We start from the raw sequence: 27,142 nt of genomic DNA on the forward strand, positions 1-27,142 counted from the left end.
GAACGAGCTGGGGGGGGGGGGGGCAGGGACCCCTGTGGGTGAGCCAAGCCCCCTCCAGCGGTCACACCAGTGCGGGGCAGAGATGCTGCAGGAGCCGCTTGTACCGAGATCCCCTCTGCACTGGGGTGGGAGCAGGGCAGCCCCGCTCCGCTCAGCGCCCCCCAACAGCACAAACACGGGGGGACAAGAGGGAGGGCCCCGAGGCGGTGCGGGGTACACGGGGCAGCGCTGAGCGGTGCCACCCGGGGCGGTTCGGGGGGGTTTGACCTGTGCAAAGAGCCCGGGTGGCACCAGCCCGCGCCACAGGGACTGGGGTGACCGTCCCAGCCCCGGTGCTGCTGCTGGAGGGGTCCCTTGGGCACAGGGACCCCAGGGCCAGGGCTGGTTCCCCCCCTCCACGCAATGCAACAGGGCTGGCACCTCCCGTGGGGAATGTGCCCCCCACGACAGCAAACCTGATCGTGGGGAGACTGTGCCCAGCTGGGACACAGCCACGGCCACGGCCACATCCCAGAGCCCCAACCACCACCAGCCATGGTGCAAGACTGGGACCCTCTGCCTGCAGTGCCCAGGGGACACCGCATCCCTGTGCTCAACGCGTCACCCCCACCAACACCAGCACCTGAGCGGCAGGTCCCTGGGCCCAGCAAGGTGGGAGCGGGGTGGGTGCTGCACTACGAGACATGGGGAGCAGGGCTGGTCCCCCTGGGTGCTCGGTGGACATGCAAGCCATGGGGAGGGCGAGGAGGGCAGCTCCTGCTCCTCCAGCAGTGCAGGGGCTGCAGTGGGGTGCGGAGGGGACACAATAATTACAGGGCTCAGACAGGCCTGGGTGGGACAGAGCCGGACCAGCTCCTGCTCATCCCAGCTCGTCCCGGCTCATCCCGGGCCTGCTTCAACGCGTCGGGATCCTCCACCAGTGCCTCCCAGCGCGGAGCCGCGGCTCCAGCCCCGCGGCCGCCCGAGGCCAGGGCCTCACCCGCAGCTGATCCCAGCCCCGTCTCCAGCGCTGCCGCTGCTCCGCGGGCCCGGACCCCGAGCCCGGAGAGGGGCTCCTGCGCTCACGCGTCCGACAAACAGCTCTGGATGCGGTCGATCCATTGCTGCGCCCCCGGCACGTCCTGGGCACAGAAGTTGTAAACGCGCTTCGTCGTCTTCAGCTGCAAGGGAGGAGGCCGGAGGTGAGGGGGGGACGGGGCTCGGCAGACCCCAGCACTGGGGCACTGCAGCCCAGCAGCACACTCACATCGAAGAAGGCTTTCTCATCCACCGTCTTGGGTGCCCCCATGGTGGGGGTCCCTGGGGTGATGGACTCCACCTCGGCCAGGTCAATGACTCCTTTGCACTCCGTGTCCATCCGGCTGTCATAGTACCGCAGCTGCAGGGAGACGTTCCGAGCGGTCAGAGCACACGGGAGGGATGGAAGGAGGGACACAGGAAGGAGACAGGGATGGATGATGGATGGATGGATGGATGGATGGATGGATGATGGATGGATGGATGATGGATGGATGGATGGATGGATGGATGGATGGATGGATGGATGGATGGATGGATGGATGGATGGATGGATGGATTAATGAATGGATGGATGGATGGATGGATGGATGGATGGATGGATGGATGGATGATGGATGGATGGATGGATGGATGGATGGATGGATGATGGATGATGGATGGATGGATGGATGGATGGATGGATGATGGATGGATGGATGGATGGATGGATGGATGATGGATGGATGGATGGATGGATGGATGGATGGATGGATGGATGATGGATGGATGGAGGGATGGATGGATGGATGGATGGATGGATGGATGGATGGATGATGGATGGATGGATGGATGGATGGATGGATGGATGATGGATGGATGGATGGATGGATGGATGGATGATGGATGGATGGATGGATGGATGGATGATGGATGGATGGATGGATGGATGGATGGATGGATGGATGATGGATGGATGGATGGATGGATGGATGGATGATGGATGGATGGATGGATGGATGGATGGATGGATGGATGATGGATGGATGGATGGATGGATGGATGATGGATGGATGGATGGATGGATGGATGGATGATGGATGGATGGATGGATGGATGATGGATGGATGGATGGATGGATGGATGGATGATGGATGGATGGATGATGGATGATGGATGGATGGATGGATGATGGATGGATGGATGATGGATGGATGGATGATGGATGGATGATGGATGGATGGATGGATGGATGGATGGATGATGGATGGATGATGGATGGATGGATGGATGATGGATGATGGATGGATGATGGATGGATGGATGGATGGATGGATGATGGATGGATGATGGATGGATGATGGATGATGGATGGATGGATGGATGGATGGATGGATGGATGGATGATGGATGGATGATGGATGGATGGATGATGGATGGATGGATGGATGATGGATGGATGATGGATGGATGGATGGATGATGGATGGATGGATGATGGATGATGGATGGATGGATGATGGATGGATGGATGGATGGATGGATGGATGGATGGATGGATGATGGATGGATGGATGGATGGATGGATGGATGGATGGATGGATGGATGGATGAATGAATGGATGGATGGATGGATGGATGGATGGATGGAAGGAAAGAGGGAGGGAGGAATGAGTGGATGGATGGAGGCATGGAGGGCTGGATGGATGGAGGGAGGGATGGACAGAGTGATAGATGGAGGCAGGGAAGAATGGAGGGAGGAAGGGATGGGTGGATGGATGGAGGGAGGGAGGGATGGAAGGATGGATGGAACAATGGAATGATGGAACAACGGAAGGACAGAGGGATGGAGGGATAGAAGGATGGAGGGATGGAAGCACGGACAGACCCTAGGCCTCCCCACCCCTCCGTACCTGATGTTTGGTTTTATCCAGCACAAACCAACGAGGCTTCCAGGGTTTCATGAAGGCTCCTTTCTTGTACAAAGACCCCTCGTAGGACCTGCAGGGACGGGGCAGAGCGTTAGGGTGGGAGGGAGAGGAGGGATGAAGCACAGCTCGGTCTGTGGCATCAGTGGGGACAGGAGGTGACCGTGCTCCCATAGAGCACCCACAGAGCATCCCCCCAACACCGCGGGCCCTGCTCCTGCCTGTTCTCGCTCTCGGACGTGTGGAACTGGCTGTAGAGGGTGCTGGTGCTCCTGCGCCCCCCCGGCTTCCCGCTGGACGGGGTGGACGTGCTGCTGGTGTCGCTGTCCAGGCTGAGGTTGAGCGTGGAGCCCACGCCGCTCTCCTGCAGGTACACCCCAAGCGAGCGGCGGTGGTGGGACAGGCCCGAGGACATGAGCAGGGAGCTGGGGGTCTGCGGGAGCGGAGACCACAGCGTGAGGAGAGTGCCCAAGCACCAGCACCGGCACCTGCTGCGTGGGGCACCCTGGGCACAGCCACCCCTGCAGCCCCTCCATGGACCTACCCTGCTGCCCTCCGGCCGCACCTCGGGGCGCTGGGAAGCTTTCACCTTGTCCCACGTGTCCTTCCAGCGCTCTGGAATCTGCCCCAGCTCCATCTCCAGGTTGTGCAGCTCCTGAGGGGGGGTTCAGGCATCAGACCAGGATGGGACAAGATCCCTGGGACCACAGTCAGAGCCCTGGGGCTCAGCCAACCCCAACCGCAGCAGAACCCCAGTGCTGGGACACCAACGGCGCTTCCCCAGGGCCGCACTCACCTCCAGCAGTTTGGAGATGGCGTCGGGCTCCACGCGGCTCCGGTTGTCGTAGCAGGGCCAGATGATCTTGCGCTTGGTCTGGGGGGCTCCGGTGTCCTGCCGATCCGCGTCCTCCACCGGCTCCGGCTGCCCCTGTGCCAGCTCCCAGTCATAGGAGGGGCCCTCAGAGAGCGTCTCCTCTGTGTAGTAATCCCACACTTTGAGGTTGGAGATGTTGCTGTACGGCCTCAGCACCTGCAGGAGCACAGGGTGATGCTCAGGGAGGGCAGGACACGGCACCGGCCATGCTGCAGGGACATGGCCTGGAGAAGGCTCCTTAAGGAGACACCTTAGAGCAGCTCCAGTGCCTAAAGGGGCTGCAGGAAAGCTGGAGAGGGGCTTGGGACAAGGGCCTGCAGGGACAGGCCAAGGGGAATGGCTTGAACCTGCCCGAGGGGAGACTGAGCTGAGCTCTTAGGCAGAAGCTCTTCCCTGTGAGGGTGCTGAGGCGCTGGCACAGGGTGCCCAGAGAAGCTGTGGCTGCCCCATCCCTGGCAGTGCTCAAGGCCAGGTTGGACACAGGGGCTTGGAGCAAGCTGCTCCAGTGGAAGGTGTTGGGGTTGGAGCTGGAGGAGCTTTAGGGTCCCTTCCAACCCAAACCATTCCGTGACTCTCAGGGGCCTGACTCTGCTCACGCTCCCCAGGGTGGCAGACAGCCCCTTGGGGGGCAAACACCTTGGTCCATCCGACAAGGGACTGCTCCCTCAGCTGCATGTAGGTGCTGGGGTGTGCAGGGCAGGACTGAGCTCTCACCTCCCCATCCTCAGGAGCATACATGTAGTTGAAGAAGATGGGGGCCTTCTTGTTCAGGCGGTCGATGTAGTCCCAGATGGACTTGTAGACCTGCTGGCTCTTCCTCTCCCCCTTCTCCTCATACAGGAGGCCTGAGGGGAGCAGAGAGGGGATGAGGTGTTCTGTGAGGACACGGCTCTGTGCTGCCATCCCTGTGTGCCCACACACTGCCCTCACCCAGCTCGATGCGCTCGTAGTCCGAGTCCAGCAGGAATGTCCGGAAGCGGTTGGAAATGTAGTGGTAGCTCAGGAACTTCAGGTAGTACTGGCTGAACTCGAACTCCATGGGGAACTGCAGGTGGATCTGCAAGGAGCAGCACGGGTGAGACCCCTGGGACACAGGCCGCTGCTCTGGGACCATTCCCTGCTGCAGGAGGGGCTCCTGCTCCCCGGTGCTCCCGGTGCTCGGAGCTCACCTGGTGCACACAGTCCAGGAACTGCAGGAAGATGGGAGCGAACCCGCTGCTCTGCCCGGCCAGGGTCTGAGCCCCCCGGTGGCTGAAGCGGTGCCCGAAGCTCAACCACTCCTTCTCCACGAGCAGGCGGAAGCCTTCCAGTGTCCGGTAGTAGGGGTCGGACAGGAGCTGCACCAAGGACACGACCTGCAGGGACAGGAAGGGCTTGAGATGCTCCATGGAGGGTGATGGTGACGGGGAGACACCGTGTTCAGCATCTGGAGGGCTCCTACCTGCGTGGTGATGTCCCAGCCATCCTCCAGGCTGACCAGCACTGAGGAGCCCGTGTCCAGGAGCTCCACCACCAGCACCGAGATCTGCAGGATCTTGTGGATCTGCAACGTGAGGGACAAGCGTCACCAGAGGGCAGGAAGCTCATGTGCTGGTCCCTGTGCAAATGGAATGCTCCTGCTGGAAGTGACTGAGCCAAACGGAGCAGAGCCCCAGGGTTACACAGGGCTGACACAGAACCCTGATAGAGCGAGCACAGAGAAGGGCCATGGAGCTTCTGCAAGGGCTGGAGCAGCTCTGCTCTGGAGCCAGGCTGAGAGAGCTGGGCTGGGGCAGCCTGGAGAAGAGAAGGCTCCTGAAGGGGAGACCTGAGAGCAGCTCCAGTGCCTAAAGGGGCTGCAGGAAAGCTGGAGAGGGGCTTGGGACAAGGGCCTGTAGGGACAGGCCAAGGGGAATGGCTTGAACCTGCCCGAGGGGAGACTGAGCTGAGCTCTTAGGCAGAAGCTCTTCCCTGTGAGGGTGCTGAGGCGCTGGCACAGGGTGCCCAGAGAAGCTGTGGCTGCCCCATCCCTGGCAGTGCTCAAGGCCAGGTTGGACACAGGGGCTTGGAGCAAGCTGCTCCAGTGGAAGGGATCCCTGCCCGTGGCAGGGGTTGGAGCTGGAGGAGCTTCAAGGTCCCTTCCAACCCAAACCATTCCATGGTCCTATGCTTCTGTGACAAGTGACCTGTGACAGCCACTCGGACTCCTCCAGGGAGCGCAGGTAGGCGATGCTGGGGTCCGTGGAGGGGCAGCCGGGCACACAGGCCTTCATCAGCTTCTTGAAGCTGGCCTTGACCTGCCGCACGTCGAACACCTCAATGGGAACCACCTCCCAGTGCTGCAGCGGGTCCGGCTTCACACCCTGAACAAGGAGACAATCCATGCTGTCCTCAGACACGCCAGCAGACCCACCACCCCCAAATACAACACTAGAGTAGTGTGTTCAGTTCTGGGCCCCTCCCTACAAGAGAGACATTGAGGGGCTGGAGCGGGGCCAGAGAAGGGCAATGGAGCTGGAGCAGGGCCTGGAGCACAGGGGAGATGGGGAAGGGCTGAGGGACCTGGGGGGTTCAGTGTGGAGAAGAGAAGGCTCAGGGGGGACCTGATGGCTGCCTCCAACTGCCTGACAGGAGGATGGAGCCAGGAGGGGCTGGGCTCTGCTCCCAAGGAACAAGGGATGGGACAAGAGGAACCGGCCTCAAGCTGCACCAGGGCAGGTTTAGATGGAGCTGAGGAACAATTCCTGCCCCAGAGGGTGCTCAGGCATTGGAACAGGCTGCCCAGGGCAGGGCTGCAGGCACCGGCCCTGCAAGTGTTCACACAGCGTGGAGACGAGGCCTCAGTGCCATGGGGCAGTGGTGGCCTTGGCAGGGCTGGGAATTGCTTAGACTGGATGAGCTTGAAGGGCTTTTCCACCCTGTCTGGTTCTATGCTCCTATCACCCATGTGTGTCCCCCGGTGATGCCGCTGGGGTCACCTTCAGCTGGGACTTGTCCCCAATGATGTAGAGCGAGGCGCGGTGCGGGCGCAGGAAGCCGGGCTCGGCCGTGCCGTTGTGGTGGGTTCCCAGCAGCTCCTTCCCCGCCAGCCGGGAGCCGATCTCCACGTTCAGCGCGTAGCTGCTCATGCGCCCGCTGGCCCGGATGCTGCCCCACTTGCCTGCGGGACAGCAGCATCAGGACGGGTTCTGGGGTCCCAGCAGCGTTGGTGTCCATGCCCCCCCCCCCCACACCGGGCTGGCGCGGGGGGCAGCAGCTTGTGACCGCATCACCCAGCCATGGCCAAGCCGCTGCCCCCCGCGCATCACATGCAGGAGGCGCTGGAGCCAGGTTTGCTTTTGCTCCTCTCTCTCCTTGCTGGGTGCTGTGGGAGCCCTGCCTGGTGCAACCCAACCCAAGCCAACCCCCGCACCCCCGCACCCATCACCCAGCCCCACCACCACCACCCAGCACCAGCAGCGTGCAAGGAGCCCAAAGCAAACCTGAGCAAGGAGGGGGACGGGCAGGGATGGGCTCGGTACTTACCCCAGCGCCGGGAGCCAGCGACATGCTCAGTGAGGTGTTAGCGGCCCGAGGGGGGGATTGGGGTGTTAGTGGTGTGAGGGTGGGGTGTGGGTCAGTGATGGGTCAGCACCAGTGCGGGGTGTGGATGCGGGTCAGTGATGGGATCAATGCTGTGGTTAGCACTGGTGTGGGGTGTGGAGGGGGTCAGTGTTGTGGCCAGCCCCAGTGGAGGGGGTGTGTATGGGGTGAGTATTGTGGTTAGCACCATGAGGGGTGTTTATGAGGGGTGCATGGGGGTCAGTGCTGTGGTTAGCACCGGTGAGGGGTGCATGGGGGTCAGTGCTGTGGTTAGCACCGGTGAGGGGTGCATGGGGTCAGTGCTGTGGTTAGCACCGGTGAGGGGTGCATGGGGGTCAGTGCTGTGGTTAGCACCGGTGAGGGGTGCATGGGGGTCAGTGCTGTGGTTAGCACCGGTGAGGGGTGCATGGGGGTCAGTGCTGTGGTTAGCACCCGGTGAGGGGTGCATGGGGTCAGTGCTGTGGTTAGCACCGGTGAGTGCATGCTGAGTGCGTCATGCTGTGGTTAGCACCAGTGAGGGGTGCAGTGGGGGTCAGTGCTGTGGTTAGCACCAGTGAGCGCCTGTCAGTGCTGTGGTTAGCACCGGTGAGGGGTGCATGGGGGTCAGTGCTGTGATTAGCACCGGTGAGGGGTGCATGGGTCAGTGCTGTGGTTAGCACCAGTGAGGGGTGCATGGGGGTCAGTGCTGTGGTTAGCACCGGTGAGTGCAGGTGAGGGGTGCATGGGGGTCAGTGCTGTGGTTAGCACCAGTGAGGGGTGTATTGGGGTCAGTGCTGTGGTTAGCACCGGTGAGGGGTGTATTGGGGTCAGTGCTGTGGTTAGCACCGGTGAGGGGTGCATGGGGGTCAGTGCTGTGGTTAGCACCAGTGAGGGGTGCATGGGGGTCAGTGCTGTGGTTAGCACCGGTGAGGGGTGCATGGGGGTCAGTGCTGTGGTTAGCACCGGTGAGGGGTGCATGGGGGGTCAGTGCTGTGGTTAGCACCAGTGAGGGGTGCATGGGGGGTCAGTGCTGTGGTTAGCACCGGTGAGGGGTGCATGGGGGTCAGTGCTGTGGTTAGCACCGGTGAGGGGTGCATGGGGGTCAGTGCTGTGGTTAGCACCGGTGAGGGGTGCATGGGGGTCAGTGCTGTGGTTAGCACCGGTGAGGGGTGCATGGGGGTCAGTGCTGTGGTTAGCACCGGTGAGGGGTGCATGGGGGTCAGTGCTGTGGTTAGCACCGGTGAGGGGTGCATGGGGGTCAGTGCTGTGGTTAGCACCGGTGAGGGGTGCAGTGGGGTCAGTGCTGTGGTTAGCACCGGTGAGGGGTGCATGGGGGTCAGTGCTGTGGTTAGCACCGGTGAGGGGTGCATTGGGGGTCAGTGCTGTGGTTAGCACCGGTGAGGGGTGCATGGGGGGTCAGTGCTGTGGTTAGCACCGGTGAGGGGTGCATTGGGGGTCAGTGCTGTGGTTAGCACCGGTGAGGGGTGCATGGGGGTCAGTGCTGTGGTTAGCACCAGTGAGGGGTGCATGGGGGGTCAGTGCTGTGGTTAGCACCAGTGAGGGGTGCATGGGGGTCAGTGCTGTGGTTAGCACCGGTGAGGGGTGCATTGGGGTCAGTGCTGTGGTTAGCACCGGTGAGGGGTGCATGGGGGTCAGTGCTGTGGTTAGCACCTGTGAGGGGTGCATGGGGGTCAGTGCTGTGGTTAGCACCGGTGAGGGGTGCATGGGGGTCAGTGCTGTGGTTAGCACCAGTGAGGGGTGCATGGGGGTCAGTGCTGTGGTTAGCACCAGTGAGGGGTGCCTGGGGGTCAGTGCTGTGGTTAGCACCGGTGAGGGGTGCATGGGGGTCAGTGCTGTGGTTAGCACCGGTGAGGGGTGCATGGGGGGTCAGTGCTGTGGTTAGCACCAGTGAGGGGTGCATGGGGGTCAGTGCTGTGGTTAGCACCGGTGAGGGGTGCATGGGGTCAGTGCTGTGGTTAGCACCAGTGAGGGGTGCATGGGGGTCAGTGCTGTGGTTAGCACCGGTGAGGGGTGTATTGGGGTCAGTGCTGTGGTTAGCACCGGTGAGGGGTGCATGGGGGGTCAGTGCTGTGGTTAGCACCGGTGAGGGGTGCATGGGGGGTCAGTGCTGTGGTTAGCACCAGTGAGGGGTGCATGGGGGTCAGTGCTGTGGTTAGCACCGGTGAGGGGTGCATTGGGGGTCAGTGCTGTGGTTAGCACCGGTGAGGGGTGCATGGGGGTCAGTGCTGTGGTTAGCACCGGTGAGGGGTGCATGGGGGTCAGTGCTGTGGTTAGCACCGGTGAGGGGTGCATGGGGGTCAGTGCTGTGGTTAGCACCGGTGAGGGGTGCATGGGGGGTCAGTGCTGTGGTTAGCACCGGTGAGGGGTGCATGGGGGTCAGTGCTGTGGTTAGCACCGGTGAGGGGGTGTATTGGGGTCAGTGCTGTGGTTAGGCACCGGTGAGGGGTGCATGGGGGTCAGTGCTGTGGTTAGCACCGGTGAGGGGTGCATGGGGGTCAGTGCTGTGGTTAGCACCGGTGAGGGGTGCATTGGGGTCAGTGCTGTGGTTAGCACCAGTGAGGGGTGCATGGGGTCAGTGCTGTGGTTAGCACCGGTGAGGGGTGCATGGGGTCAGTGCTGTGGTTAGCACCGGTGCAGGGGCTGGCGGTTGCGTACCTCGAGGGGTGTCGCGGCCCTTCGCCGACGCGCACTTTGGGGTGGACAAGGTGATGACTTTAGCTCGGTGACCGAGCCCTGGCAGCACAGACAAAGCGACTCAGTGAGGGCACCCAGCGAGGGGACCCGCGCTGCCTGGACACGGGGCACCCGGGGTCCTGGGCGCAGTGGCTGCAGCGATGATGGGGATGAAGGAGATGGTGGCTCCGGGTGCTCAGAGGGTCCCTCCCGCCCTCCCTGCAGCTCAGAGCTCGGGGGGAAGGAAGCATCTACTCTACACCACTGCCCCGAGGGGGGGCTGCGTGAGGCCCCAGAGGCAGCTCCCTCACACATCCTCACCTCCACGGCTAACAGAACCAGGCCCATCGTCCTTCCCTCCCATCACCTGCTTCATGAGCGATCCCAGCTTAGGCTGCCTCTTGTCAGCGTGATCTGTAGCACCAACAGAACGTCAGCTCGGGGCTTCTCCCACCTCACCCCCCGGCACTGCTCAGGGCAAGGGACCAGAGGAAGCAGCACAAGCAGGAGCATGCAGGGACACCTTCCAGCGGGAGCCACAGCACGGCACCCACTGCAGCAGCACAAAGGGGGGCTCAACCCTCCGCAGCTCTGCTGCAGCACTGGGGGTCACCCAGGCACTGCCACAGCCCTGCAGCCCTGCTCTGAGCACCACCACCAGCTCTGACACCCCCTCCTTTAGCCACGGCTCTGGCCATGTGCCAGGAGGGGCTTTGGGCCTCCCCAGGCTGCAGTGAGCCCCTGGCTGAGTCCCCATGGTCCCTCTGGCCCGCAGTGAGCCTTGCAGCACTGATGGGGTGGAATGGTTGGGACAGAGGATGAATGACACTGGAGCAGGACAGGGATGGGAGCTCTGCCACAGCTGGGATGGGCAGGATGCTCACAGAGCAAAGGAGACACAGACTTACCGAGGCTTCCCATGACAGCACCGGGTGACAACAGTGCTGAGAGCTCAGCTGGCAGGGCCTGTCCCACCAGGTTCTCAGCAAGCACCTAGACCCAGTGCTCGCAGATCCCAGGCCACTGAGGCTCCCCAACCCAATCCCAACCTCATCCACGGAGGCCCAGCCGGAGTTGGGAGCTGTGGAGCAGCCTCTGCTGCTGAGGTGGGCCATGGGGGCCAGCAGCTCACCCAGTGCCCAGGGTGTGGGATGGACACCACGACCCATGGCTGCAGCCCTGGGGCACGAGCACGACCCCGCCGGTATCCCTGTCCCTGAGCTCCTCACCTGAGCTGCTCATGTGAGCCGAGGTGAAGCCGCTGAGCGTGTTGCGCCCGCTGGCGTCGGCGTAGTGCGGCATGGAGTTAATGACAGCCTGCAGGTACTTCTCCTGCTCCAGGCTCGTGGAGTCTGCCTGTGAGGGGCCTGGCGGAGAGCACCAAACCCACCGTGAGGCATGGGGGGGTCTGCAGCACGGCCCCAGCATGGGCAATGCCCTGGGGACGGAGGGGATGGAGGGCACAGAGGGCACAGGCACCTGCAGTGGGAGCATTCTGGGACTTGAAGAGGCCCACGACGCCCTTGCCATGCAGCCCCCCTGAGCGCAGCAGCACGGCTTTGGTGCGGGAGTTCCTCCAGCACACCACGGGGAAGCGGTTCTGGCGGTAGCAGCGGGAGATGCGCTGGATCGTGTTGTCCTGGATGCTCTGTGGCACGATGAGCAGCCCGGGGTAGCTGCAGGGGAGAGCAGAGCTCGGTGGGGTGCAGGGTGAGCCCCCCAGCCCAGCTCCGAGCCCGCTGCCCTCCCCGGCCTGGCGCTCACCTCCGGCATATGGCATACATGCGGTTGACGGTGGAGATGCGGAAGGGCTCGCTCTTGGAGCGGGTGAGGCTGCTGCTGAGGGTGCCCAGCCCCAGGCGCTGGTAGTCCCGGCAGCAGGCCCGCTCCACCAGGTGGTTGATGGTCATCTTGTCCGAAGGTTTCATGGTGGTGGTGGGGGTCAAAGTGCTTCTGTCCATCTCTTCAGACACTGCGGAGACAAAGGGGTCAGGGTGCAGCACTGACAGCGTCCCATGTGCTGCTGGTGGGAGTGAACGGGCTGGAGGCATCTCCCAACCCACCACAGACAGGGCAGGGCAGGTCAGGAGCTCCATCCCACCACCACCTCCACCTGAAATGGTGAAGCTCAGCCTCAGCTGCCCCAAAGGGCTGGGCACTGGACTCTGGGGTGAGAGGTTTCACTTGTGAGGTTAAAAGCACAGAGAAAAGTCAGCTGCTGCCTGGGGGCTGGCGTTAGAACAGGTTCCTTTAGAGCAGGTTTCTTTGGTGCTTTCACATTGCTTGATATCACTGAGAGATGAGGAACAGCCCAGCACTGACCAGCCAGAGCTGCTCCATCACTGGGCCTCATCTCCTCCCTTAGAGGGGAGCAGCTCCAGAGAAGCTGTGGCTGCCCCATCCCTGGCAGTGCTCAAGGCCAGGTTGGACACAGGGGCTTGGAGCAAGCTGCTCCAGTGGAAGGGGTCCCTGCCCGTGGCAGGGGTTGGAATTGGGTGAACTTTAAGGTCCCTCCCAACCCAATCATTGTGAATTCTATGATCTCCATGGCATACAAACGATCTCCATGAACAGAAGGGAAGATCCCAAATCAGCCACGTCCAGTCTGCTGGATGAGCCCCACACCGGACGGAGGGACAGGTCCCCACAGGCACCAATCCCAACTGAAACCCTAAATCCCATCCACCACATCTTCGCTGAGCAGCCTTTCCGCCCAGGAAGGCTGTCACCTTCCGCACAGAGGGCTCCTTCCTGTCCCTTCTCAAACCCATCAAGCTCTTCTCATGTCTAACCTAACCTGACTGCAGCTCAAATTTGGGACCTCTCATCTGAAGAGCTGAGACCAAAGAACTCCCTCCTCTCCGCAGGGCTTGCTGGCTACTGGAAGCGTCCCACAGCAGATGAGAGCTGGTGGACCGTTGGGAACTGGGAGAGGTGACCACGGTGGCAATGCAGGGAAGCTCCTGCGCCCGCTGCCCTGCGGGGTGATGGCCATGACCTGGAGGAAGCTCTTGCCCCATCCACCAGCGCGCTCCCAACCTGAGATCTCATCCTCGTTGTCCTCGGGGAAGTGCTGGCTGCCCCTCTGCTCCCACACGGGGGGGGTGTACTTCTTCCGCGTCACGTACTGCCGCCCGATGGTCTTCTTGGCGTTCTTCACCAGGTTCTTGGAGAGCGTCCTGGGAGCAGAGAAGGGGCTGAGACCCCAGCACCCCCTCCCCTGGCCACAGCCCCACGAGCAGCCCCCAAGGGTTGAGGACACCAACGCAGTCACACCAAGAGCGAAGCAGAGACAGGCGCGGGGTGGCCGCTGGCACCACAGGAGGGGAGCTGCCACCTCATGGCTCCCTTGGCACCCAGCAGGGGCAGAGCCCGTCCGTGGATGGAGCTGCCAGGCTGGGCAGGAGCCCGAGGGAAGCCTTGGCCTGGCTCTAACTCTCACCTCCACGCTGGAGCTCCAGCAGGCACCCATCCACCTTGTCCCTGGAGGCTCATGGCAAAGGCCAGAGCCACCACAGGGAGGTTTCCAGCCCACCCTGGACACGGGGTGGCCTGTGGAAGGTGACCTGCTCCACGCCGTGTAGGACAGGGAGAGCGTGGCTGGGTTCAGCCATTCCTTAGGGCGCCCCATGGAAAGCAGTGAGACCTTCCAAAACCCTCGGAGATAAGGCTGCATGGTCAGAATAGGCTCAATATGATGGAGCTCCAGAAGACAGGAATTCCTGGAGACAGGAACGTGTCCTGCCCACACACAGGAGCTCATGATCATCACCTCCTCGGTGAGCTCATGGGCTCAAAGGGGAACAAATGAAGGAGACATGGGATATCCATCCCCCAGGGAACGGCCACGGCCAACCCTGGACAAAGCTGCACTGATGAAAGGCTTCTCAACATTCACCTGATCAAGAGAGGGCTCAAACTGAGACCTTCAGGTGCCTTGTTTGGCTTTGTAAAGTGGGTGCTGAAGGACTCCAGCTGCTTCCTGCACGTACCAAGGGAGGGAGAGCCTCAGGACAGAGGAACAACATTGTCCTGAGAATGAATGCTAAGGCATGGAGACTTGCAACAGGAGAACCAAGGTTTGTAGACAATGTGGGGCACTGGAAGCAGCCTTGGAGAGGGGTGACAAAGCCCATGTCCCATGTTCAGACACTGGAGACTGTGCCCAGGCCTGGCAGCTCCAGAGGTGTCTGGAGGTTAGTGGTAAAGGCACAGCTCCGTGTCGTGGCATGGAGCACAGGGGTGGCTGATCAAGGGATCAACCACCTCTGAGCATGGTGCTGCCGTGGTGAGAGCACACCCTCAGACCTGGAAAAGGGCATTCCCAAGAGCCAAGCCCCAGGCCACATGCAGAGCAGCTTAGAGGAAACCCTGGGAGCAGGCAGAGTCAACGCCACCTCGCAAGCTCCCACCCAGGCTGAAGGCATCTTACGTGCTGGAATGGCCAAGGTGCCCGAGGGACATGACCCCCACTGCCAGGCCCTGGAACATATCGGTGACCTGCTGGGAGCTGAGTCACAAACACACGGGAGAGGGGCTTAGAGCAGGGCACAGCGAGCGAGCAGAGCAGCACCGAGCGCAGGGCAGGGGCTGGCTGCAGGGCAGCACCCCCCGAGCTCCCATCCTGCAGCACAGCACAGCACAGCCTGGTCCCTCACACCCCTCAGGGCTCGTGGGCTGGGGAGCGGGGCAGGGATGCCATGGACGTGGACACCCCGCTTCCCACTTCCGACCCGCTCTCTGCTGGGTGCGCAGCACGTGTCCCCCGCAGGGACAAGTGGAGACCCTGCACCAGGAGAGGCCCACAAGCAGGAGGCCCAGGGACCTTCACCCCCAGCCCCTCTCCCAAGCGAGCCCCACTGAGCAGCTCTCTGCAGGTGTACAGAGGAGGGAGAGGAGAAGCCCTGCCAGGGTCGGGTGCCCCCGCGGTACCTGAGCGAGGGGTTCTTCTCCTTGGCCTTGGGCTGCATGGCCTGCTTGGGCGACTGGCCCACGGTGAAGGCGAAGGTGCCGCGCACGTGCTGGGGGTAGCGCAGCTTGTGCAGGTGCTTCCGGAAGATCTCGGCGCTGTCTGAAGCCACCTCCTCGTCGAAGGCGATCTTCAGCAGCTGCAGGACACAGGCGCTGGGTCAGGCTGGGACTGGGCTCTGGAAAGGGCACAGCTCAGGTCCCAGCTGGGAACAGATGCGAGGCTGTGCTGCTGTCCCCCTGTGCCTCTGTCCCGTGCCCCTTCCTCCTGGAGACCGCTCCAAACCCAGCACTGCTGCTCCTCAGCTGTCCCCAGTGCCACTCACTGTGGCTCACAGCGCAGCAGATGGGCAGGAAGGAGCAGGCAGTGTGGTTTAGGTGCTCTCCTCCAAGCACAAGTCTCCCAAGATGTAAAATGCTGAGTAACTCCTCGTGTTGTGACACCTCTTCTGGTGTATTTCTCTGCCCCCTAACCTGCTGCAAGGCTTTGCAGAACCACAGAGCACTGTGGGGGGGATGTCTCACCCCTTCTCAGAGCTCCAGCAGACACTGGAGCAGTTGGAAAGAAGTTTACAAGCAAGAAGTTGCTCCTTCTCACAAGACGGTTGTGACTGGAGCAGCTGTGGAGCCAGGCTGGGGCAGCCTGGAGAAGAGAAGGCTCCTCAAGGGGAGACCTGAGAGCAGCTCCAGTGCCTAAAGGGGCTGCAGGAAAGCTGGAGAGGGGCTTGGGACAAGGGCCTGTAGGGACAGGCCAAGGGGAATGGCTTGAACCTGCCCGAGGGGAGACTGAGCTGAGCTCTTAGGCAGAAGCTCTTCCCTGTGAGGGTGCTGAGGCGCTGGCACAGGGTGCCCAGAGAAGCTGTGGCTGCCCCATCCCTGGCAGTGCTCAAGGCCAGGTTGGACACAGGGGCTTGTAGCAAGCTGCTCCAGTGGAAGGGGTCCCTGCCCGTGGGGAGGGGAGGAGCTTTAAGGTCCCTTCAACCCAAACCATTCCACGATTCCATGGTACTATGAAACCACCACAGTTGGGCAGTGCCTTGTCCCAGGAGCTGGTGGAGCTGTGGCCACACAGCAGTTCCATGCCCAGGAGCACCCACAGCCCCTCATGGCCTCACCTGGAATGTGCACGAGCGCAGCTGCAAACCCTCCTGGATGAACTGATCCACCTGGGCCTGGACATTGATCTTCTTCTCTTTGGTCAGCGAGGCGATGGGGAAGGACCTGATCACCACCTGCTCCCCCACTGGGCACAAGCATGGAACAGGTTAGACACAGTCTCAGCCCTGTGCAAGCCCAGGCTCCACCAGACCCTTGGTGCCATCACCACAGGGAGGATGAAGTGGCCAGAAGCAGGCTGGACATTCAACAGCCAGCCCATGGTGACTTGCACATGATGCCTTGGATGGGCATGAGGAATCATCATCTGCCACATGTGGAGAGCAACAGCAACCGCCTCCTTTGTAGTAGTGGGGCACAACCATCAAGCCTGTGGTGGTTGTAGAAGCCCCCAGCAAGGCCCGGTGGTGGCTGGGAACCCGCTCACGGGAACCACTGCAGCCCTGAGCTGCAGCCCTGCTCCAGGACCAACCCCAGAGGCAGAGGACACAGGAGCTTACCCAGGGGGTCGGTGGGAGTGCCTTTGAAGATGATGCGGTACGTGGTGAGGAAGATGGCTCCTTCTGCAGGGAGCAGAGGTGGGCCACCAATATTCCCTCCGGCAGCTTCCTCCCGCCCGTCAGGCATGAGGTACACGCGGAGCCCTTCCATCACACACTCCTCTCCCACCAGCAGGTTGGGGCGCAGCAGCTTGGGCTACGAGGATGTACAATAGAAAGGTCAGGACTGTGTGTATTGTGGAGGGGGACTTGAAGGTTCCCACAGCACCAGAACCTTTCACAGCAGCAGGCTGGGTCCGTACCTTCTGGATGGGAGGAAGCCTCTTGCTCTCCCTGTGCACGGCATCCAGTGTCTCTATGTGCATCTGCACGATATCTGTGGGCAAACATGAAGTTAGAGATGGAGAGCAAAGTCCTGTCCTACACAGCACCAAGCACACTGCCAACCCACCCCGTAGCACCTTCTCCTCCCCTTCCTACTGCTGCTTGCAGAGCCATCTCCTGAGCAGCCCCTGGGGTGATGGGGAAGGATTCCCAGTGCTACCACGGAGTTACCCAGTCCCCAGCCCTGCTGCAGGGTCTATTACCAGGGATCATGACGTGCAGCCCCTTGAGGTGCTCGTTGGTGACTCCACTCTCGGTGCAGACTTTGTCCACGAAGCGGTTGATGAACCTCACCACGTAGTTGGCCACATCCGAACTCTCTGCGTCCTCAAAGCCGCTTTCTGTGTCGTAGCTCTCGGCCACGCTGCCAGCGATGCTGCCGTGAGGAGCAGGGAGGAGTCAACCCTCAACATCTCCTCTGCTGTGTCCTCACACCACACAGAGCCCAGGAGAGCTCCTGCTCTTGACAGGAACCCAGGAGAGCTCCCAATCCTGATGTGCAATCAAGAGAGCTTTCACCATTGACATGAACCCAGGAGAGCTCCCACTCTTGATATGAACCCAGGAGAGCTCCCACTCTTGATACGAACCCAGGAGAGCTCCCACCCTTGATACGAACCCAGGAGAGCTCCCACTCTTGATACGAACCCAGGAGAGCTCCCACTCTTGATACGAACCCAGGAGAGCTCCCACCCTTGATACGAACCCAGGAGAGCTCCCACTCTTGATATGAACCCAGGAGAGCTCCCACTCTTGATATGAACCCAGGAGAGCTCCCACTCTTGATACAAACCCAGGAGAGCCCTCTTGATATGAACCCAGGAAGCCCACTCTTATAACCAGGAGCTCCCCTCAATAACCCAGACCATTAGAACCCAGAAACTAACAACCCAGGAGAGCTCCCACTCTTGATAGAACCAGGACCCACCCTTAAACCGGAGAGCTCCCACTCTAAACCAGGAAGCTCCCACTCTGAAAACCCAGGAAGCTCCCACTTAAGAGGAAGCTCCCACCTGAACCAGGAAGCCACCAAAACCCAGGAGAGCCCCACCTTGAAAACCGAGAGCTCCACTAAAACCCAGGAGAGCTCCACCTTGATATGAACCCAGGAGAGCTCCCACTCTGAACCCAGGAGAGCTCCCACTCTTGATACAACCCAGGAGAGCTCCACCTTGAAAACCCAGGAGAGCTCCCACTCTATAGCCCAAAGCCCCACGAAAACCCAAGAGAGCTTTCACTCTTGACATGAACCCAGGAGAGCTCCCACTCTTGATATGAACCCAGGAGAGCTCCCACTCTTGATGGGCACCCAAGAGAGCTTCCACCATTGACATGAACCCAGGAGAGCTCCCACCCTTGATATTAACACAGGGAAGACTGCACCCTTGGTATCAACCCAGGAGAGCTTCCACCCTTGATATGAACCTGTTATGAACCCAGGGCAGCTCCCACCCTTGATACAAACCCAGGAGAGCTCCCACCCCTGATACGAACCTGTTATGAAGCCAGGAGAGCTCCTACCCTTGATATGAACCCAGGAGGGCTCCCACTCCTGATATCAACGCAGGAGAGCTCCCACCCTTGATATCAACCCAGGAGAGCTTCCACCCGTGATATGAACCCAGGAGAACTCCTCCTCTTGACATGAAACACCCTTGGGCACTGCAAGCTGCTTGCATCCTGCTAGCCACTGAATGACCCCAATGCCCTGAGTGCTCCTGTGTCCCACCCCACTTCCCAGCCCTGCTGACCTGTTGGTGACGAAGCTGTTGCTGACGCTCTCCATGTCGCCCAGGCCGGAGCTGCGGAGCAGGCGGTTCTTGCTGGTGTCCAGGGGCAGCAGCAGGTAGCTCATGCGGTTGGCGTAGTGGATGGCCTGGCTGAAGACAGTGCTCTCCTCCTTCTGGATCAGCTCCTGCTGCTTCTCTCTGCTCATGGTGGGCCAGAGCCTCAGCTGCTCTGATGCTATCTCCAAGGCAGACTTGGCTTCCTGTGGCTCCTCTGGGCTCTCCTGAAGGAGACGGAAGAAGATCAGCCACCTTCATGGCCAGACCTACCAGCCTTCCCCCAGTGTTAAACAGAAACCTCACAGAACCTCAAGCCGGTTCCCCCTCCTCAACCCATGGACCACAGGGACCCTGTGTCACCGCTGTCACCTCCTCACCTCATCAGCATGGTTCTCCTCACTGCTGTCCAGGTACAAGGCTCGGATGTGGTTCTGCACGTCGCAGTAGAACATGGCCTCCCAGAACTGGATGTTGGTCCACACCACGTGCTCCTGCACGCAGCTGTAGGCGAACTGTGTGATACCCGGGCTCAGCTTCTGAGGAAGCACAAGGTGGAACAGAACTTGAGCACGACCTGCCCTCAGTGCCCACCCCTGCAGCCTTCAGGGACCCCCGAGCCTGTGCACACTGTGCAGGTCAGGACACGAGCACACTGTGCATACTCACTCGGCAGAAAGCAGTGACCAGAGGCAGGAGAGCAGCTGCAATCCCATGTTCATCCATGGCAGTGCAGTCCTGGAGGGAAGAGAGCAGAGCTTACAAAGGCTTCACTGCAAGACCCCCAGACCCCTGTTACCCCTGTGCTCTGCTGTCCCATAGAATCATGGAGTGGGTTGGGTGGAAAGGAGCCCTAAAGAGCATCCAGTTCCAACCCCTGCCACAGGCAGGGACCCCTTCCACTGGAGCAGCTTGCTCCAAGCCCCTGTGTCCAACCTGGCCTTGAGCACTGCCAGGGATGGGGCAGCCACAGCTTCTCTGGGCACCCTGTGCCAGCGCCTCAGCACCCTCACAGGGAAGAGCTTCTGCCTAAGAGCTCAGCTCAGTCTCCCCTCGGGCAGGTTCAAGCCATTCCCCTTGGCCTGGCCCTACAGGCCCTTGTCCCAAGCCCCTCTCCAGGTTTCCTGCAGCCCCTTTAGGCACTGGAGCTGCTCTAAGGCCTCCCCTTCAGGAGCCTTCTCTTCTCCAGGCTGCCCCAGCCCAGCTCTCCCCCTGTCTGCACGGGCAGACGAGCTCTCCCAGCCCTGCCCTACCTGCAGGCAGCAGTTCATCATGCGGATGATGAAGTCAAACTGCTGGTGGTCCAGCACTGCCCGGTTCTGCTGCACGTGCAGGTTCAGCTCCTGGGTCAGGCAGTGCCGCGCCGCTCGGCCCTTCATGGCACGCAGCACTGCGGGGAAGAGCTGCAGAGAGAGAAGTCATGGAGGAGAAAGGTGGAGCTCTGGTCACAGAGTGAGCTCAAGGACAGCCCACAGTGAGGGGGTTCACATTCTGGGTGCTGGCTGGCACCAGAGTGTCTGCAGGCAGCTCACTGCACTAGGATGGGGAGGCAAAGCCACAGACCCACACAGAGCAAGGTGAGGAGGACCCAGCCTGGTTATTCCCCCAGGACAGACCCTGCAGAGCAACCTCCGTCTCTCCTCTCCTCACCCAGCAGCTCCTCAGGACCCCCCTCACCTTTTTGGCCTCCAGCATCTTGTTCTCAAAGACGTAGGAGATGCAGTTCCTGACCACCTCCAGGCGCCGGGCACTGTTGGCCAGGGCATTGCCATTGCGCTCCATGATGGCAGCTGGGGAGAGAACCACCCGTTAGTGCAAGCAGGGGAGACCTTCCCCCATGGTGGGGAGAGAGCATGGAACTGTGGAATGGTTTCAGGCCAACCTGGCCTTGAGCACTGCCAGGGATGGGGCAGCCACAGCTTCTCTGGGCACCCTGTGCCAGCGCCTCAGCACCCTCACAGGGAAGCACTGCCTATATCCAATGCTAATCTCTCCTCTTTCAGTTTAAACCCATTCTCTCTCATCTCATCACAACCTGCCCTTGTCAAAAGCCCTGCTCCAGCTTCTTCCCCTGTTCCACATGGACAGGAACTCATCCTGAAGGGATACAATGGGGTCTTCAACCACCCCCTCATGCTGGCTTATAGACCCCCGGGAGCTCTAAGCACCCCAAGGGGGCAGAAGCAAATGTGGACAGTGATGCTGCTTCTTCAAAGCCCATTTTACTCCCCCCATGGGACCCTCAGACACACCACAGTGTGACAAGGAGGTGGCACCCCACAGTAAAGCTCCTCCTGCACCCTCTGCACACACGCACCGATGGGGGGCCCCGATGGCACCATGCATTTCTTCTCTGCCTTCACAGCAGGAGGAGCTGTCTGCAGCTTGGCGGTGGCCTGGTCGATGATCCACTGCACCGTGCCCTCATCCAGCCGGGGGAAGGGCTTCTGGTGCAGGCGCAGGTGACAGCCCTCCGTGGGCTTCTGTACCTTGTGCATGGTGACCGCGGGGTACGGGTTCTCCTGGAACACCAAACACAGCCTCTTGTCAGGCCTGTGGGCACCACGGCTCCTGTCGCAGGGCAGGAGCCCCAGGAGGTGCCCCCACCCTTCAGCAACCTCAGCGCTCCGAGGCCCAGCGCTGCCCCAGATGGTATCTATGACCCCTGGACACCCCCCAGGCCTGAGGGCAGGTCCCAGGGCAGTGATGCTCGAAAGGAGCCCCCAGGACAGGTCACTTTGATCCTGAACACAGCAGTGAGCTAAGCACTGTTCAGAAGCTCCATCACGAGATGGCCAAAGGCCCCACAGGTGCTGCTCTGCTTTCAGAAGACCTTTGCTGGCCAGCCCTGGATCAGGCAACAAGGCAGTGGCTGCTCCAGAGCAAAGGCATGGAGTGCTGGACGCCCATGGAATCCAACAGTGAGGAATCCCGCTCCTGGGAGTAGCTCACACCAGGCCAGACACTGCTGGGTACATCATAGAGTAACAGAATGTGTGGGGTTGGAAGGGACCTTAAAGCTCCTTCGGTCCCAACCCCTTGCCACGGGCAGGGACCCCTTCCACTGGAGCAGCTTGCTCCAAGCCCCTGTGTCCAACCTGGCCTTGAGCACTGCCAGGGATGGGGCAGCCACAGCTTCTCTGGGCACCCTGTGCCAGCGCCTCAGCACCCTCACAGGGAAGAGCTTCTGCCTTATCTCCAACCTGAACTTCCCCTGTTTCAGTTTGAACCCGTTACCCCTTGTCCTATCACTGCAGTCCCTAATGAAGAGTCCCTCCCCAGCATCCCTATAGCCGCCTTCAGAAACTGGAAGCTGCTCTGAGGTCTCCATGCAGCTTCTCTTCTCCAGGCTGCACAGCCCCATCTTTCTCAGCCTGTCTTTGTGTGGGAGATGCTCAAGCCCTTGCTCATCCTCGTGGTCTCCTCATGACAGGTCCCTCCGCCTACAGCATCACACACTGTGAGCATCACTTCCAGCAGGACCTTATGGAGGGAGCACAGAGCAATGGGGCTCAGGCCCGAGCAGCTCCCCCCGCGCCAGGACCTCCAGGACTCACGTTCTTGTAAAGCTTCTCGGCCAGCTCCTTGATGTGCCTCAGGATCTTCTGCTTGTTCCCCTCCTCTGCACGCATGCGCTTCACCTCGTAAGCCACGAGCTGGGGGCAGAGGGCACAGGTGAGAGGAGCAGCTCGGCTCCCGCAGGATCCGGACACCGTTCCCACATCCCGGTGCGATGCTGCAGCCGGAGCACCATGGCACATCCCCAGCCCAGGCCATGGGGCAGGGGGAGCGGAGCAAGCACAGCCAGGGCAGGGGGGGGGCTCCCCAGCTGCCCCCTCACCTCATCGAACAGGTCGATGGAGCGGTACGGAGCCCCGCGCTCCGTGACGAAGCCGGCGAAGGCCATTCCCTCCAGCACCTTGGTGAGGAAGTCATCCTCCGTCAGCCCCCTCTGCCCAAGGAACGCTGCCTGCAGCAGGGGAGAGCACCATCAGCAGCTCACCTGAGCAACGGCTGCCCACCCCAAGCCATCCCCAGCGTGGCTCTGAGGGAGCCTCTGGCCCGCACCACAAAGGGGGGAGCACCAGGTTTGCTGTGTCTGCTGGAAGCTGCTCGGCCCCTTGGCAGGTGAACGTGGGACCTCATCCCACTCCAGAACCACCCACTGCAGCTCACCACATGCCTTCAAGCAACACCGAGGGCTCCAGACCATTTACCCTCCTTGTCTCTCTGGAGCAGCCCCTTCCCATGGGATGGAGCTCAGAGGTGCAAGACTTGGTGCCAGAGCCATAGCACTGCACCACAGTGGGTGCCGAGTCCTGTGGGCCTGAACCCACAGGGGGAAGCACAGATGTTGCAGTGACCCAAGCAGCTAAACGGGTGACATTCAGGTCATTCTGCACACAGTGATTTCACCACAGAACCACAGAACACCACACTGGTTTGTGCTGGAAGGGACCTTAAAGCTCCTCCAGTTCCAACCCTGCCATGGGCAGGGACCCCTTCCACTGGAGCAGCTTGCACCAAGCCCCTGTGTCCAACCTGGCCTTGAGCACTGCCAGGGATGGGGCAGCCACAGCTTCTCTGGGCACCCTGTGCCAGCGCCTCAGCACCCTCACAGGGAAGAGCTTCTGCCTAAGAGCTCAGCTCAGTCTCCCCTCGGGCAGGTTCAAGCCATTCCCCTTGCCCTGTCCCTACAGGCCCTTGTCCCAAGCCCCTCTCCAGCTTTCCTGCAGCCCCTTTAGGCACTGGAGCTGCTCTCAGGTCTCCCCTTCAGGAGCCTTCTCTTCTCCAGGCTGCCCCAGCCCAGCTCTCTCAGCCTGGCTCCAGAGCAGAGCTGCTCCAGCCCTCGCAGCAGCTCCATGGCCTCCTCTGCACTCGCTCCAACAGCTCCACGTCCCTCTTGTGCTGCTGCCCCAGAGCTGGAGCAGGGCTGCAGGGGGCTCTCCCCAGAGCGCAGCAGGGAGGTCAATCCTCTCCCTGACCTGGCTGTTACGACCTGGAAGTTCATCATTATCTTTCACTCACTTTATGGCACTTTATGACAGGCATTTTCAGTTTACTGCAGGTTTATGATTTCATGGAACCAGTGAATCTTTGTTGGGCACCTGCTGGGAAAAGGACAGCTCAAAGCCCTTACGAACGTGCTGCTGCTTCCAAAGGCAGGGACCAGGAGATGTTTTGAAGCTATTTCCTGCTCTCCCTGCCCTGCCAGCCCTTCTGGTAGAGCTGCCACAAGAGAAGCAATAGGGAAGGCAGCTCCTTCCTCCTTCCTCTCCCCAGATGTAGGGAAAACCCTCAGCCAGGATGTGAGGGACACATTCCAGGAGGCTCTGAGGCATCAGGATGCTGGCAGCAGTGCACTGACCACACATTGGTATAAACCAGGAAGCACCACCTGATCCTCAAGACCTTGGGATAGCCAAGGACAAACAAGGGATGCAGGTGGAGCTGGGAGTGATGCAGAGGTCACTGTGCAAACACAGCACTGCTTCTAGATTTAGCTGTATTTGTGCAAACCTCATCCCAAACTCCTCCCCAGTGTACCTGGAAAGGTGTTATTCCAGAGGACAGTTTGGAACAGTCATTCTGTGGACAGGTTGGATGGGGCTTGAAGCAAGCAGCTCCAGTGAAAGGTGTCCCTGCCTATGGCAGGGGTTTGAGACTGGATGAGCTTTAAGGTCCCTTCCAACACAAACCACTCCATAATTCCATGCTTCTATGGCAGGAGACCACAGAGGAGATGGAGCTGAGTTACCTCCAAACCAGGCTCCCTGATGGGCTCCAAAGGATTCCTCCCTTTCCCATTCCAATGCTCCCAGCTCCAGGAGCTCAGCCCAGATCCAGCTGGAACACGCAGAGTGCCAGTGCTCACCTTATGGAACCTGATGACGGGCTCGGGATGGATGCGGATGATGTGCAGGCACCAGCGGTAGCCCTGCAGCAGCTGTGCAAACAGGCGGAGGAAGACAGCACGGATCTCCTTGTCCTGGGAACAGGGGAGGACAGCACGGTCACAGCACGGTCACAGCACGGTCACAGCATGGACACAGCGCGGTCACAGCATGGTCACAGCACGGTCACAGCATGGTCACAGCATGGTCACAGCACGGTCACAGCACAGTCAGGCTGAGGGTGCAGATGATCCAGCTCACAGGGGTAGGAGCTTACAGCAGCACAGAGGTGAAGGGATCAAACCTTGTGTCAGGGTCAGCGTCTGCTGAGCAGGGCAGGAAGCTCAGCAGATTACACGGAAAATGGAGCCTGGGTCCAGGCTGGGTTCACTGCTCTATGACTCCCTATGGAGCCAGGCTGAGAGAGCTGGGCTGGGGCAGCCTGGAGAAGAGAAGGCTCCTGAAGGGGAGACCTGAGAGCAGCTCCAGTGCCTAAAGGGGCTCCAGGGAACCTGGAGAGGGGCTTGGGACAAGGGCCTGTAGGGACAGGCCAAGGGGAATGGCTTGAACCTGCCCGAGGGGAGACTGAGCTGAGCTCTTAGGCAGAAGCTCTTCCCTGTGAGGGTGCTGAGGCGCTGGCACAGGGTGCCCAGAGAAGCTGTGGCTGCCCCATACCTGGCAGTGCTCAAGGCCAGGTTGGACACAGGGGCTTGGAGCAAGCTGCTCCAGTGGAAGGGGTCCCTGCCCGTGGCAGGGGTTGGAACTGGAGGAGCTTTAAGCACCCTTCAACACAAACCAGTCCAGTATCCTGTGATTCTGTGTCCCCTTCCCAGCACCCCTGACACTGCACACAGAGGACAAGGCAGCTCTCAGAGCCCAGGGTTTGCTGAAGCACCCAAATATTCAGTGTCTGTCTCCAGTAAACCCAGCAGCTACTGAAATGGCACCACTAGTTCCAGAGGCTCAGAGCTGTGGCCTCAGTGCCTTGCACTCCTGTGCTCTCTGTGCCTCTTCACCTCAACAGCACTGAGATGGAGACAGGCTGAACTGCCTGCCTGCTGCTCCATGCCCAGAAACAAGGTGTCCATCAGGAATGACAGCCCACAAGAGGGTGCCCCCCTGCCGGCTCCACTCACCTGCATCTTGAGAGAAGAGACAGAAATTGTTGAAGGGGGGAATGCAAGATCTGCCACCTCCAGCTCGGGGTCCAGGACCTGCACAGACAAGGCACAAAGCACCCTCAGGGACCTTTACCTTCACAGCTGGAAAAAGCAAAGCAGCGTTGGGGAGACCTTCTAACAGTCTTCTAGTACATAAAGGGTCCTACAGGAAACCTGCAGAGGGGCTTGGGACAAGGGCCTGTAGGGACAGGCCAAGGGGAATGGCTTGAACCTGCCCGAGGGGAGACTGAGCTGAGCTCTTAGGCAGAAGCTCTTCCCTGTGAGGGTGCTGAGGCGCTGGCACAGGGTGCCCAGAGAAGCTGTGGCTGCCCCATCCCTGGCAGTGCTCAAGGCCAGGTTGGACACAGGGGCTTGGAGCAAGCTGCTCCAGTGGAAGGGGTCCCTGCCTGTGGCAGGGGTTGGAGCTGGAGGAGCTTTAAGTCCCTTCCAACCCAAACCAGTCTGGGATCCTGTGATTCCTCAGGGCCCCAAGAGCACCCACAGGACAGGTCTGTGAGTGTGGAAATGACCAGGGCTGGAGCCAGGAGACAGCAGCACCGCTGGAGCTCTGCTTTTGGGGGCAGTGGGAAGGGGGCACCTCCCCAGCTCTGGGATGGTTCCTGTGGAGAGCTGGGGCTGGAGCTGAGCAGCAGGAGCTGCGGATGCAGCACGTGTGTGGGGCAGCTGCCCTGGGCACGCTCCGATGGCCACTGGGCTCTGGGAACACAGCAGCAGCAGGAAAGCTCCAGGGCTGCAGCTGCTTCCTCCCATCCATGGGCTGGGAGCCAGCACCCCATTCCCAGAAAGCTTTGGCAGCAGAACCTTCCTCCCGCACTGCCACGCAGCAGAGGCTGCCAGCACGGGGACAGCTCTGCTGTGAGATGGTCACTGGGACCCCGAGCTGCGGAACTACGCTGCCAGAGGAGTTCCTGCTGCTCCATCCCCAGCTCCCCCTGGAAATACATGTCATTCCCAAGGTCTGGCACCCTGCCGGCGGGACAAAGGGACACACTCACCATGGAAAGGGCTTCCCGGGTCTGCTGGAGCAGAGGCTCAGGGAGCAGGGAGATGTGCACACACTCGGGGACATTCACTGTCCCGCCATCCAGGTCCGCAATGACAACATCCAGCTGGAAGAGGCAGGACAAGGCATGAGACAAGGCCAGGCTTCACTGCACCCTCCCCACCACCTCCAGTGGGCCACGGAGAGCTCAGGGGGGAGCCCCCATCAGGAGCGGGGCTTGGGAATGTTGTGTCCCCCCCCCTCCATCTCCTGTGGGCACTCTAAGCCTTCAGCAATGTTCT

The 27,142-nt window shown here is 60.7% G+C and overlaps 1 protein-coding gene across 8 annotated transcripts in view; it reads right to left on the reverse strand.

Annotated features, from left to right (window-relative positions):
* Positions 1-543: 543 nt before the first annotated feature.
* SBF1 (SET binding factor 1) overlaps positions 544-27,142 on the reverse strand; it is a 60,243-nt gene continuing 33,644 nt past the window's right edge. For 2 of the 8 annotated variants that reach the window (XM_061347105.1, XM_061347104.1), the window contains 34 exons: positions 26,854-26,967; positions 25,814-25,891; positions 24,659-24,772; positions 22,625-22,753; positions 22,341-22,439; positions 21,101-21,305; positions 20,461-20,573; positions 20,037-20,186; positions 19,453-19,521; positions 19,164-19,322; positions 18,751-19,010; positions 17,203-17,375; positions 16,918-16,991; positions 16,616-16,811; positions 16,115-16,242; positions 14,964-15,139; positions 13,071-13,210; positions 11,796-12,003; positions 11,511-11,707; positions 11,261-11,398; positions 10,353-10,445; positions 10,014-10,091; positions 6,755-6,936; positions 5,963-6,139; positions 5,239-5,340; positions 4,967-5,152; positions 4,728-4,854; positions 4,512-4,642; positions 3,720-3,953; positions 3,468-3,578; positions 3,145-3,356; positions 2,909-2,996; positions 1,247-1,378; positions 544-1,160 (listed from right to left, as the gene is read on the reverse strand). In XM_061347105.1, the coding sequence (XP_061203089.1) occupies positions 1,062-1,160; positions 1,247-1,378; positions 2,909-2,996; positions 3,145-3,356; positions 3,468-3,578; positions 3,720-3,953; positions 4,512-4,642; positions 4,728-4,854; positions 4,967-5,152; positions 5,239-5,340; positions 5,963-6,139; positions 6,755-6,936; positions 10,014-10,091; positions 10,353-10,445; positions 11,261-11,398; positions 11,511-11,707; positions 11,796-12,003; positions 13,071-13,210; positions 14,964-15,139; positions 16,115-16,242; positions 16,616-16,811; positions 16,918-16,991; positions 17,203-17,375; positions 18,751-19,010; positions 19,164-19,322; positions 19,453-19,521; positions 20,037-20,186; positions 20,461-20,573; positions 21,101-21,305; positions 22,341-22,439; positions 22,625-22,753; positions 24,659-24,772; positions 25,814-25,891; positions 26,854-26,967 (4,872 nt within the window). In that variant the 3' untranslated portion in view covers positions 544-1,061. The remainder of the gene's footprint in view (positions 1,161-1,246; positions 1,379-2,908; positions 2,997-3,144; positions 3,357-3,467; positions 3,579-3,719; positions 3,954-4,511; positions 4,643-4,727; positions 4,855-4,966; positions 5,153-5,238; positions 5,341-5,962; positions 6,140-6,754; positions 6,937-10,013; positions 10,092-10,352; positions 10,446-11,260; positions 11,399-11,510; positions 11,708-11,795; positions 12,004-13,070; positions 13,211-14,963; positions 15,140-16,114; positions 16,243-16,615; positions 16,812-16,917; positions 16,992-17,202; positions 17,376-18,750; positions 19,011-19,163; positions 19,323-19,452; positions 19,522-20,036; positions 20,187-20,460; positions 20,574-21,100; positions 21,306-22,340; positions 22,440-22,624; positions 22,754-24,658; positions 24,773-25,813; positions 25,892-26,853; positions 26,968-27,142) is intronic. The other 6 variants (XM_061347112.1, XM_061347106.1, XM_061347108.1 and 3 more) reach the window with 3 other exon arrangements.

Source organism: Neopsephotus bourkii, unplaced genomic scaffold (assembly GCF_033783945.1).
Source record: "Neopsephotus bourkii isolate Nb327-2 ecotype Australia unplaced genomic scaffold, CSIRO-AGI_Nbou_v1 NB_301, whole genome shotgun sequence".
In the NCBI taxonomy this organism is placed as follows: Eukaryota; Metazoa; Chordata; class Aves; order Psittaciformes; family Psittacidae; genus Neopsephotus; species Neopsephotus bourkii.